Below are 13,716 nucleotides of genomic sequence, written 5' to 3' on the forward strand. Positions count from 1 at the left end.
AGCATCATGGCTAGACCACAGCAGAACGCAAACAGACGCAAAAGGTCTCGAAAAGATATGGAATATGATGGGTCAACGACCTCGAATAGTTACTCCAACCCAAGTGGTTCATCAAATCAATTTTCAAATCATGCGACTCAAGTCAATACTGATATAGCGCGGATATCCAATGACAAAATACAGCACGATGAAGTAGAAGATGATGATGATGATGAACCAGAAGAAGAAGAAGAGGGACAGGATGTGAAACGTAATCCCCGTTCACAATGTTTACCGATAGGGATGTTACCAGCAGATTTCGATGGAACACCTGTTGATGGATCACAATATCTAGCTATGGTAGATAGGGATAATAGGGATTTACCTTCTTACAAAAGTGTCACCAATCCGTATAGTCAGATAGCTTTATCATCCTCCGCAAGTCAGATAACCAATCCTTCAAGCTCAGCAGTCAGAGCTGATGCGAATGGTGAAAGCTCAAAACAAAAACATCCTGCTTTGCCAAAGGATAGTTGGGAATCCGTATTTCCCACTCATTTCCAAGGCTACAGAAAAGTAAGTCCCACGTTGATGCTCGTCCATATTGCACTTTGAGCTGACTAAATAAACGAAAAGCACGTCCAAGAACAGATTTCAACCTCTGAACAATTATCTTATCCAGCACATTATCCCCCGATCCCGCTAGCAGGACGAAGACCAGATTGGTATGCTTTCGTGAATGGTTATTTGCCACCTAGTAATTCGAATACAAAGGGAAAAGCAAAAGCAAAAGCAAAAGCAAAAGCAAAACACGTATTGACCGAGGAGGAAATGATGAATGCTAGCATCCCTCAACAGATTGAGGGAGAAGGCGAAGAAGAGGATATGGAATTAGATGAGGAATCAGAAGAAGAAGTGGAAGAGAAGATTATAGTGGGCAAAACCAGTAATGGAAATCAGAAAAGGATAGGACCTGTAAGGGAACCGTTATTCAGTATATTGCAAAGGCTTAATTCGGTGAGTTGATTCGACGAGTTGTAGTAAATCACATCTCATGATAATCTTAGCCATTAGCTCAAAATTGTGAACTGGCGCTAATTTGCAATTCCTCTTTTAAGCCACAAGCAATACGTGTATTGTCGCATTTTGCTCATTGGATATCTGAATCCATTAACCAACTCCCTCCTCCTTATCCTTCATCACCAGAACTCCTTCCTACTCAACCAGACTATTCACCTTCCTCACCAGTCAAACCTAAAGAACCAACAAGAGTACATTGTCCGATATCATCGAATTACTTTAATTGGATATTCAGTCTTTTGTTGATAGTTGATCAACAATTGTCTTCAAACGAAATATCGATATTGAGAGAATTGGCAAGAGCTGCAATGAGAGTTGCTGGACATAGATGGATAATGGGTGTAGTGGCTAAAGATATAAGTGAAAATTGGATCTTAGGTGATCAATGGAAAAATGACATAGAAACAAATACGAATACTACAAATGAAGTTGAAATTGAAGTGGATCAGATTGGACCCAAGATACCATTGGCAGAAGGGAAGGACAAGTCAAAGAAAGATATTGGAGATAATGGAGTTGATCAGATTTTGGCTAGAAGTTGGATGATAGTCCATGCCGTTTCAGCTGGATGGGTTCAAAAAGATCTTTTGATTGAATTGGAAACTTTGTTCACTTAGTTTGATACTATTGCTTTGACGTTTTCCGGAAAATCATTGATTGCATATAAAAGTACAAACAAGAATCAATCTGGTATCTTATAAATTAATATAATAAAACATACAACGTGAAGGCCGACTTGATTACATTATTCCTAGACTGGCCAATCCTGCTATACATATGTAATTCAATATAATAAGGGAAACGATCCTATTTTTCTCCAAAAACTACGCATCTGCTCTTAACTTCGATCTGAGAAGATGTAATAACCATTCAGGTTCCCATACAGCAACACCTAGTGAAGCAGTTTTGAAAGGTACCGTGTCTCTATCACCGTATGCAGAAGGTGAGCTACTTTCACCACCTGTTGAGCCAAATCTTGATCTTGCAAGGGAAGACTTTCTAGCTCCAATTCCAATCCCAGCTCCAGCTGCAACTCCATTTCCGTTGATGATGGAAGTCGGTTTACCATTCTGAGCTTTGGTTGGACTGGTATTAGAATCTGCTGATTTAGGAGGGAAAGTGAAATCGCTAAACATCTCATTTGATTCTTCTGTTGACACACCACCAGCACCAACATGTGTTGGTATAGAGGTTTCGTTCTCCATTGTGGCAGGTAAAGTTGATTGTGGGAATTCGAATTGAACTCTTGAAGGTCTTCTTCCAGTTGGATAATTGATAGTATTATCACTACCTGTGTAAAGTTGATCCATTTTAGCTGCAGCAGCTATTTTAGGTGCCATGACACAAGCATTCTGGGCTCTGAATAATGAGAAAGGCAGCCATTTGTCGGTAAAAGTATTTACCGCGGCGTCGTATGTCGCATAAAAGATGATAGCGTGTGGAGGAACGTAACTGCTGATCATTCGCTTCGATCCACCTGGAGTTAAAGGGATAAGCATGGGATGAAGTGTAAGTCGAGGTAAGATATGTGTCATATCCTCCGATGTTAAATTTTCATCTAACATCGGTACAATAGCTCTTTCCAATGCAGCTAAAAGTGCGACTACTTTCTTTGAGAGAACTTGATTCGAATCGTTGGTCATATTTCTTGTCATTATCGATAAGATTGTCATTCCTTCTAATATTGCCAAAGCTTCACCAATTTCCTCCACAGTACCACTCAAGTCATTGTCGTCTTGCGATGGTACACCTAAAGTACACAGTTCTCTCATTGGTAATTGTGATCGCATTTCTTTTTCAAGCAAGATTCGTAGACCGTCAAAGGGAGTCGCTTGAACTACTGCAACTCCCGCGTACAATTTGCCAGGTTGTAAAGGACTTTGAAGAGTAGAATCGCAGAATGTTCGCATATCATCGAGGAGTGGCATCGTGTGGTCGAAAGGGACAGACAGAGTCTTGTGTAAAGCAGTAGCGACTGCTAGGGGATCTGCAAAGATGAAATGCCGTGATTCGAGATCCATTCTTTCGGCTGCGGAAGCAACTCTTCGTACCAAAAATATAAGCTGTCCCTTGGAAACGGTATCATTGCTATTGTCGAGTTTGACCCAGCCGCTAGAGTCCCAAAAAGCTCAGCAAAGCTATCTTGTGTCTTTCAATTTCGATAGACACTTACGTGGTTAAAATTTGATCATAGAGAACTCCCAAGCGAGAGATACCATCTGTTTGACCCAACAGTCGCACAGCCAATTGACAAGAAGAGATTGTAAATCTTTCCAAGAACTTGGTCAAGCTGACGGGTGGTCTACTATTGCCTGTAGCAGTCGTGTTGGTCGTGACCATTGAACCTCTTCTGATATCCGCAAATGTAGATTGTAAGACAGAATCACTAGCTTGGACTCTTCCTTCGGTCAGAACTGTTGGGTGTGTGGCTGCCAGTGATGGATTTTTCCAAGTCCAGGATAGCTTGAGGGCGGACACAAAAGCGTCGTGACCCGTGGTCAAGTCCATTCCCAACACAGTTGAATCGCTGGATACCGATTGAATGAAGGATTTCCTAGCATCCGGTACATCTCCTCCGCTGAGAGAAGCGATATCACACATCGGTAACATACCGTCGGTCGAATTGACGAGTACCCTGTCTCTGTCGTCCAGAAATACGGCTGCAACGACTACTCGTCTTCTTCGAGCTCTTTCACGCTTCAGATTCAACGAATGAAGCACGAAGAATACTGCACATGCGATGCAAGCCGAGAAAGCTAAAGCTGAGACGATACCGGTGATGACGACGTTGGTGCCAGTCAACTTGTTGTGTTGACTGATGCCTCTGGTAACTGGCCAGCCATAAGTTGTACCCATCATACCTATCGAGACGATCAGCATCACCCAAAATCGTTGAAATTGGTGAACTTAGCTTACCGCAGAAATGCATGCATGTAACCGCGACGGCTAGAATGAGGGCAACACAGATCTTGGATAGCCAAGTATGTTTGAGTTTCGGTCGGAGCATGATGAACATGATATAGAGAGCGATTATGACAGCACCGCAGGCGATGATGATGGAACCGACAACATAACCCGGCATATACGCTATATAGGGCAAACCAGTGATAGAAGCTTGACCAATGTAGTCTGCAAGTACTTCATCAGCTTCAATGCCATGACAGAAATTCAGACAGGTCAACTTACGCATTCCCACAACACCAAGGCCCGCAATAGTGCCGGTGATAAAGATCTTCAGAATATCGGTTGGTGTGACGACATCAAAACCCAAAAACATGCCGAGCCTTGTCCATCTGGTACTAGTTGCCACTAATCTGACTTTTCTCGTGCTACGCTCTGATGTGGCATCGTTCTTTGACGCAAAGGAGCTGATACGAGCGCTAACAGAAGTGCCAGGAGTTGTGTCTGCCTTTTTCTCCTCAGTCGAAATGATTGAACCTTGAGATGTAGTGGACGGATCGAAGTCCCCTTCCGGGAGTGACTGGATACGCGCAAGTGTCATTGAAGGTCCGCTATACGATTGCCGTTCGCGATGAGGTATCAGAACATTGGCAGGAAGGGAAGCTCGCCGCCGTTCTGGTTGAAACATCGGTGCCGGAGATTCGTCGTAAGTGGGAGAGGAACTTCTGACAGGTTGATGAGGGAGAAAGGAGGATGAGCTAGTCTGAACGGGATCCGCTTCGACGCGCGGAGGGAAGTTGAAATTGGAGGCGAAAATGTCAGGTGAGGGTTCAGGATATCCGGAAGCGACAGAATTACGTCGAGAGGAAGGAGCATAAATGACAGGAAGTGTAGTATGAGAACCGGGAGACCTGAATAATGACGATCGAGAAGCATTGGTGCTTGTAGGAGTTGTTGCGCCTGCGCGACGTTCCAATTCTGCTCGAACAGCGTCTTTACCCAAACGAAAGTCAAGTTCTTGCAGATCTTCCTCATCCGATGTCCTATCTTGATTCTGTCCCGAAGGATCATCCAATTTATGAGACTCGTTCTTCCACTTTGGGCTTTTTCCAGAGAGACCATCAATTTTCTCTTTGATGGATGATTTACTGCCTGATGAAGCTTCCACATCAATAAGAGACCATTTGGCTATATGGCTCGCCTCAGCAAACAAAGCTCCAACACCCAAAGTCCCTCTTCTGATCACCTTCTTGTGTGATTTCTTCCATTTCCCATAATCATCGGCTTCCAACTTTGAAGAACCGTTTCTTCTTCGAGACTTGTGTTTCTTCTGCCCTGGGAAGATGAACCAATCCCGAAGTTGAGTTCCCATAACGAAGAAGGCAGTGGTCATCGCTAGGCACGATACGACAAGCGAAAGGACTGTAAATCCGGGGTCGTAACTGAGATAAAGAGCAGGATAATTGTTTTGATCCATCAGTGGGTGGTGCAACGAAAGGGCGTTATTGAACACAAAGTGCATGGCGAAAGTTGATACCGCTCCAAAACAGAAACCCGCTGATGTGAGGAGCAATTGATTTCTCCATCCACTGTTGGTCGTACGTCGGACAAGGAGTTCGAGAGTGCAGAGTGATCCGACAAAGGCTATGACATAAGATAGAACAATAAATCCAGGACTAAACCGTTGATTCAATTCTACATACCCCTCCGGCAGAGTGTATGCCTGAGCATCGTGATCATACTTTGCTACAGCTAATATCGGGGTATCTGTGTTATTATCTCTACGGTTGAGAATGAACGACGCGAAATGGGTGAAAGCGGACACTCCGTGCTTAAGAGTGGAGGCCATGGGCTGATTGTGATCTGTGAGAGATTGTGAGGATCTTGAAGAATGCCGCCGTTGAGATAGAGCGTCCAGGACCTGCGGAAGAGGATTGGCAATGGTGAAAGACGGATAGCATAGGAACAGTAGGAAATATATGTTGAGTCTCCCGATTCGACGTCTGATTGATCGAGGTAATCGATTGATAGTAGCTAATGAGGATGAGGGTATAGCTTTAGGAGGCAATGTATGGCGGGAGGATGAGGCGACGGCGTTGTTTGCACTGTCGTGGTCATACGCAGAGGAAGAGTGCATGACAGGTTGTGGTGTATTGACAGATGATGATGAGCAACGGGATGATGAGGACGAGCGTGTTATTCGGGATGATGATCGAGTGTGCATGGAACAGCTCCCTTTACCTTTTACGTCTGTCGTTGACGATGAGCGAGTTGACTGTTTCTTGGGAGCAATTGATGGTTGAACAAACATATTGAATGATTTGAAGCTTCACCGATTTTTGGGATATCAAACGAATAATGTCAAGAATCGATTTGCTAAGCCTGGACTTGATCTAGTAGCCTACGTCCACTCCGCTCTCTTCTACCTCGAACGTGCACTGAAGTATAGGATGTGAAACAGATCTAACAGTGTTATGTTTGAAAATGGCAAGTGGAATGAGATCTAGTCCAATTTGTAATAATGATTGTGACTCTGGTCTAAAAGAATGGTGATAAAAGACTATATGCTGATACGTTTGTTTGTTTGTTGCCGATGAAGTGACGGATTGAGTTTCCGCGTTGAATCAAGGAGCTAGTTGTAGATGAGCATTATTGTTTGTTAATCGACGATTAGTTGATGGTTGATGATGAAGCTCATTGTGATGACCAAAAGTAGGAGGGTAGTGACAAACGAGAAATCTGGCAAACGCTGGGACGTAGAAATGGGGAAGAGCAATTCCATCTCATCAGAGCAAGTGACCTTGACCTGCCTGATGTAACGAATTGGTTACAAACCCATGAACCTAACAAATATGATCAAATGGGAAATCTCCTCAGCGTGCATGATTACAGAGTGAGTGAGTGTCAGGAGAAGTGAGCAAGTATGTATGTAATATGAGAATGAAAATAGAAAATCTCGGTCTTTGGGTATTATGCAATTACGGAAGAGAGGAGGATCAATGTTAACGTTAAAATGCAAGCCCAGATGGGAGGAAGATGAAGGTCAGAAGTATGAAGAGAGAAGAGATATACTCGTAGTGTTAAAAGCGGTCTGTTTCTTGTTTATATTAAAAAGTGAATTTTTATGAATTTCCCTTAAATTGCGATCGAACCGACTTTTCCCACTTTCTGGTTACGTTTCTTTTAATTCTGTCATTTAATTATCCCGACCTCTTTTTTCTCCTGTCTCAAATCCCAAGTGAAAAAAAAGAAAGATGAAATTGGCCCGTACTAACTTTGTAATAGTACAACCGCAACTACCTGAAAGGAGATCTTCCTTGTTCATCTAGGGTTTTTTCATTAAACACCCGTAAAACATGGTCGATTACCATACAAAAGCTCGCCTATGGCGAAAACATGCCGTGACTATCTATCCTGGCTGAACAAAAACTACCTTGGTTGATATTCACCCTTCTGTCGATCCCTTCCAAATGGCCCGGTGAATGATATATATACTCCTCATATGGAAGCCACACGACGATCTCGATGTATCTGAAGAAGGATGGAAGCTTTTCTCTTCAAGCAGCCACAATTGCGTCAAAAGGCGAACATGAACAAAGCTGAAACTAGCCAAAGTGAGACATGAGATGGAAAGAATGACGCTTCCTAGAACAAATTTCCAAGTCAATTATCGTGAATCCCCGTCACGATCTAGTTTCAATCAAGCGTACTGAAGTCGAGCATACATGCAACGGCTAATAAACTCATTTGCAGACGATTTCGTTCGCGTCTTTTATGAGTCTTCATGAATAGTTTTACATATGGGAAAAAGTTGCGTGAATGGCTCACACCTGCTAGTACGACGCGTGTTCTTTCCGGTGAGAGCAGCTGTTTACTTTTGATTGTGTTGGGACCAGCTGTGCATCGAGATAGTCACCATTTCTCATATTATCCATATCTTATTCCGTATCAGTTACATGCCGTTCCCAGAAGGTTGTGGCCAAGGCTGACAGCCAATTCGGATCCGATCTTCATGCATCAATGACAGCAGACCCTCCAATCTTCACAGACAAGATACCAAAAGTGAGGAGGCTGACATGGGTGATGTAAAACGTGTTTGCTATGTTGTATCGGTTGCCGATTGCCGGTTTACGTTAAAACATGTATTTGCAGTTAAAATGTTTACCGATGTTTTGGGAGATTGGGAGATTGGGAGGGTTTTGGTGTTGAATCCGGTTTTGCAATCATCTGTATAAAGCCAAGATACCGTATTTAGCAGAAATAGAGAACATGAACGCCAGGACTTCGTACTTCAACGCCAACCCGGTACATGTTTCAATTGACACGTAAATGCGTTAACGGGATGAAAGGGCGTGATCTACTCTCAATACTGTCGTGGAATTGTGAGAAGGGGAAATCGATGATATACTTCTTCAGTGCGTGAGCCCATGTGCCAGGCCGGCTGAAAGGAATGTTATCTCATAATCAACCTCACATGCTCAATGCGATGCTTGTCTCATGATATAGGGTATAGCAGCACGTGGATCTACTATACAATAAATCATATGTCCATTCAGCTTCACATCACTCGTACCGTGCTGATAAAGAGATCGATGTAACGGTGACAAATTTGTGGCCCACGATGATGCACGAAGACAAGAAACCATATATATTGTACGACATGAATATGGTCCAACTTGATTGCAGCAAGGTTACGAAGGTCTCGGTGGTTTGGCTGCTTCTTCAGTTCTGTCGAGCGCAGTTTCCTATTCCCCAAACACTGACGACACATGCCTTCTGGTATACCTTTGTGGATCAAGCGGGCTGGTTTGACAAATCTACCCTTAAGTTAGAAACATCCCTATTGGAGACCCTTCCATTGATGTTCAAAAGAATCCCACTAGAGACACCAAAGGCACCACGACTGGTCCCGCTATGAGCATCTCTAGAGCTTGATCTACCACAGAATGAGATCAATCGCGTGACGATGGCTTGCAATTGGAATTGCGTGTTGCACACTTTCTCCCTTTGTTTAATGTGTGAGTCAGTCAAATAGTCTCTCAACAAGAGAGTAGCACCAGTCGTAGGAATGCATGTATAAACCGTCGAAAACTGCAATACTCTACTTACTATACCTGATTGATTGCTCGTGTTTGCTCTTTCTTCACAGATAGTATATTACACGATACGATACAACTCACGAAACAGTCTCTATCTCACGCCGAGCACGAGTTTGTGTATCAACTGATAATCATCTTTTCTTTTAAATCCCATAATTCCAATTTACCATCTTTCCCAATCCTGATCTCGAATTCTTTTCTCTTATTCATATATATACCATGTACTCTCAGTGTTTCACCAGATTTGATCGGTTTATTTTCGATTAAATCATCTACTTCTCCACTTTCTATAGCTTGATCCAATCTTTTAGCTTCATCATCATTTAATGGTGTTAACGTGGCTGAAGAAGTTTGGGATTGGGTTCGTGAAGATTTATCGTCTTTATAAGCTGTGTGAAGGGATCGAAGTATTTGAGCAGCTCTATGTCTGACATCTGATGAAAGTGTTGGCGAAGCTATTATCGTAGCAACTAGTGAAATTGATCGTCACATTATCAGCTAGAATGTTCAATTGGTTATTGAGAAGGGTGATCATACCTTCTCTTTGTAAGGCGGATAATCCACCTATTTCAGCTGATAGCTTCTCGATAGCTTTAGGAAGGGCAACAGAAGCTACATTGAACCATTACTCAATCAGCAACAGCGGCTTGATACCTGTGAGGTATGCGCCCGAATCAATTATTGAATATCATGAACACTCACAGATCTTAGCTACCGTTGCAGAATTAGTCAACAAAGCACCTTTTGTAGCTGTTAGACCTTTCGTTAAGAATCCTCCCGCCACCGAAGCGGCTGCGACCTATATCATACCAAACAAGTCAATCACATCTCCGTTGGAATATGTTGCTTCGGTCATATCGCCACTCACACTTGAGCCTGCTATAGCTTCAGGTATCAGAGCCGCTCCAGCAGTTGCAGCCACTGCGCCCACCGCTATAGAGAGTAAAGCTATCGTAGCTGCTGATTTCAATATTGAATATCGCGATTTCTTCGTACCATCATCAAGTAAAGCCTGATTCGACAACACCATAAGCCGTTCGTCATTTTCAGAGGTACATACATGTATGTGTACTTACTTCTAACGTGAACCACACTTTGCCAGGCTATTGTTCTCGTCAGCAGATGCACGAAGCTACGTTGTCTATTGTGACTCACTCGAAGTTTGATGGTTTGTCCAGGCTGAACACTGTTTTCGAAATGTAACGCTGTGACTTGTTTCAAACTTATATTCAGTGGATGAGCTGTGTTATTGGTCACTCGACAGGAAGGCATGATATTCCAATGGCGGGTAGTTCTACGTTGGAATGAAGGGTTATCCGTCTCTTATATGACTATGAGGGATGACTGTGGATTGTCTTCTTTGAACAGCCCAGTCGATCAATCCATCGTTCATTTCGTTTCAGCATCACAATAGAGAAGAGAGAGAGGCGAAGGTGATTGACCTCCACCATAACGAACACATCTTTCCCCCCCACGTGGCGATCAAATCACCTGCGCATGGTTTTACCCTGAAATCCCCCACCCCCATCATCATTTCAATGATCTCATTATTGTCATACAAAAAAGTGGAACCACCTCACAGTCAGCGTTTTGAGATACGTCGCATATATACATATACTGCGATCATCCAACATCTATATTCCTAGTCCCACCGTCCAAGTGGAAAGATGTCACCACCACCAACTCGATCTCCAGTGACTGGTAATCCAGTGCCAGATCACTACATCCATTCAGACACAATTCATTTTCGAGATGTACACGGTCGATCGTTATTACTTCGAGGTGTAAACCTGTCTGGATCAGCCAAAAATCCCAATGGACAACCATCACATATCAGAGAAAACTTTTGGGAATCAGCCGAAAGAGGCCAAGGGGATTTCATCAACAAACCTTTAAACTTGGAGGATGGTTCAGCAGATATACATTTAGCTAGATTAAGAGCATGGGGTTATAATATGTTGAGATACGTGTTCACTTGGGAAAGTTTAGAACATCAAGGTCCAGGTAAATATGATTTTGAATATATGGATTATATAATTAAAGTGTTGAAGAAATGTAAAGAGTGGGGATTCAGAGTATTCATGGATCCTCATCAAGACGTTGTGAGTGATCCTTTTTCCTTACTGCCCAGCAAGCTGTTTGTTTTGGCATCACCCAAAGCTGAATGAAAAACGATGCTGTGATAGTGGTCAAGATTTACAGGTGGATCAGGTGCACCATTATGGACTTTATATGCCTGTGGAATGGATCCATACAATTTAACACCAACTTTATCAGCATACATACATTGTGAATATCCCAATGCTGAAAATCCTAAACCACACGATTTCCCAGCGATGATTTGGGGAACGAATTATACTCGATTGGCAAATCAAACTCTTTGGACATTGTTCTTTGCTGGTAAAACATTTGCACCAAAATGCATAATCGATGGAAAAAACATACAAGACTATTTACAAGATCATTTCATTGATGCGGTAGGTACTTTAGCCAAAAAAATCGCAGGGGAAGCCCCAGATTTGCTGGATGAATGTATCATCGGTTGGGATAGCGTGAACGAACCGGGAGAGGGCATGATAGGACATTTCGATCTATCAAAAATACCAGATCAACAACAATTGAAAAAGGGCCCGAGTCCTACACCGATAGAAGGAATGAGATTAGGTATGGCAATACCTCAAACTGTTCAAACTTGGAACTTCGGTTCAATGGGTCCTTACAGAGGTGGACATGAATTGATAGCTCCAAAAGGAAAGAAACTGTGGCTAGCTAAAGAAGACGAGGAGACCAGAGGCGGTGGGAAATGGGGTTGGAAAAGAGGTGAAAGTTGGGAATTGGGCCAATGTAGTGAGTGTTCCTTCATACAGGAAAATCCTTACAGGACATCCCACTGATGAAATTGTCATCAGTATGGGCACAACATGGAGTGTGGGATTCATCAACGGGAGATTTACTTCTTCCTGATTATTTTACCACTTCACCTGAAGATAAAACAAAGCAAGTTGAGTTCGTAGACGATTTTTGGTCATTACATTGGTTGGCTTATTCTTCAAGAGTAAGATTGCATCATCCAGAAGCAATTCATTTCATTCAAGCTCCGGTACTTAAACAACCCCCTACATTACCAAAATCATTTTTGAAAGATAGAGCATGTTCATCACCTCATTTCTATGATGGACTGACTTTGATGACTAAACATTGGAATTGGTTTAACGCAGATTCAATTGGTGTAATCAGAGGAAAATATTGGTCAATCGTTCAAGCTGTCAGAGTAGGAGAAGGTAATATAAGAAATATGATGCAAGATGAATTGAGCGTTCTGAAACAGGATACAGTGGATGTATTAGGTACTTTCCCTACTCTAGTGGGAGAAATCGGCATTCCCTATGATATGGTGAGTTTGATAAAACGCTTTCTCTTACATACATTGATTTGAAGCTTATACGAATCGTCTTGCCAGGATAACAAAAAGGCTTATGGATATGTCGATGGGGGAAGAGGCGAGGGTGATTACTCCAGTCAACAAAGAGCATTAGATTGTTCGATGAATGCTTGTGACGGACCTAATTGCCTGAATTGGACATTGTGGAATTACGTCCCCGATCATAATCATGAATGGAGTGATAACTGGTAAGTGCTTTGCCCACCCAACTTAATTTGAGCAAAGCTGATCATGAGATGGATGATTACTCTTTCAGGAACGGCGAAGATCTTTCATTATGGAGCAAAGACGATATCGCTCGTGAAACATATACAGATCAAGCCAAATCTTCTCCAAATCCATCTTCGACGGCCGATCCCACGTTATCATCATCCACATCCTCTTCGGCCACATTGGCAGTTGCGGGCTCTGCGACACCGAAAATCCCTTTTACACCAGAATCAATCTCAGCTGGAGATATACCGTCTTCATTGATCATCGATGGGACAAGAGCGGTAGCAGCTTTCTGTAGACCATACCCAATCAAGACTGTCGGTACACCCGATCGAATGGATTTCGATATCGCCACTACTACTTTCAAATACACAGTCAAAGTAAAATCTATTGACATTTCATCTCAGCAAATAGCAACTGAAATATATGTTCCATATGTTCACTATGCTTCCAACTTGAGTAACAGTAAATCAGCAGGAGGAACCGGTGGATACAATTCAAGATCGTCCTCGAGGAATAACTCAAGAATAGATTTGATGAATACCAATAACAGAAATAGTGGTGAGGAGAATAAAAAGGGCGATACGATCAACCCATCTGTCAGATCAGTTAGGACATCAGCCAATGATAATAACGATGACAATTTAGAATTGGATATCGATATAAAAATATCTCATGGAAGAGTCGAAATTAATGGACAAAAGATAACTTGGTTTTATGATGTACCTACAAACAATGTAGAAGAAATCTATTCTATTCAAATCAAAAGGAATGGAGGTGCATTAAGGAGAGATATAGGTTGGATACAAGAAGGAAGTTGGTTTGATGTATGTCCCAGTAGTTGTATTATCTCTTAAATCCAATCATACTCATATTCCCTTTCTTCCTATTGGTTGTCCGCCCCAATCCACCCGTTCCATCGATCCATTTCATGTGGAATGTGTCTTGACTTTTACTCATATCTATCTCATCGATCTGTTTTTGTTTTTGATAAATTCCTGA

General features: G+C 42.5%; 4 protein-coding genes across 4 annotated transcripts; 2 read left to right on the forward strand and 2 right to left on the reverse strand.

Moving 5' to 3' along the window:
- Positions 1–6: 6 nt before the first annotated feature.
- IL334_002416 (uncharacterized protein) lies at positions 7–1,676 on the forward strand (the record flags this gene model as incomplete). Its single annotated transcript, XM_062934162.1, has 3 exons — positions 7–555; positions 616–996; positions 1,098–1,676. 3 exons carry the CDS (start codon positions 7–9, stop codon positions 1,674–1,676), a joined length of 1,509 nt encoding a protein of 502 aa, XP_062790213.1.
- Positions 1,677–1,883: 207 nt separating this feature from the next.
- IL334_002417 (uncharacterized protein) lies at positions 1,884–6,271 on the reverse strand (the record flags this gene model as incomplete). The annotated part of the gene is made up of 4 exons (XM_062934163.1): positions 1,884–3,171; positions 3,233–3,920; positions 3,976–4,188; positions 4,246–6,271. 4 exons carry the CDS (start codon positions 6,269–6,271, stop codon positions 1,884–1,886), a joined length of 4,215 nt encoding a protein of 1,404 aa, XP_062790214.1.
- A 2,908-nt stretch (positions 6,272–9,179) lies between these two features.
- IL334_002418 (uncharacterized protein) lies at positions 9,180–10,331 on the reverse strand (the record flags this gene model as incomplete). Its single annotated transcript, XM_062934164.1, has 6 exons — positions 9,180–9,529; positions 9,597–9,671; positions 9,762–9,858; positions 9,928–10,071; positions 10,136–10,162; positions 10,215–10,331. 6 exons carry the CDS (start codon positions 10,329–10,331, stop codon positions 9,180–9,182), a joined length of 810 nt encoding a protein of 269 aa, XP_062790215.1.
- A 395-nt stretch (positions 10,332–10,726) lies between these two features.
- On the forward strand, positions 10,727–13,571 carry IL334_002419 (uncharacterized protein; the record flags this gene model as incomplete). The annotated part of the gene is made up of 5 exons (XM_062934165.1): positions 10,727–11,161; positions 11,246–11,906; positions 11,969–12,453; positions 12,520–12,689; positions 12,758–13,571. 5 exons carry the CDS (start codon positions 10,727–10,729, stop codon positions 13,569–13,571), a joined length of 2,565 nt encoding a protein of 854 aa, XP_062790216.1.
- Positions 13,572–13,716: the final 145 nt, after the last annotated feature.

The sequence above is a fragment of the Kwoniella shivajii genome, chromosome 3 (genome assembly GCF_035658355.1).
Source record: "Kwoniella shivajii chromosome 3, complete sequence".
In the NCBI taxonomy this organism is placed as follows: Eukaryota; Fungi; Basidiomycota; class Tremellomycetes; order Tremellales; family Cryptococcaceae; genus Kwoniella; species Kwoniella shivajii.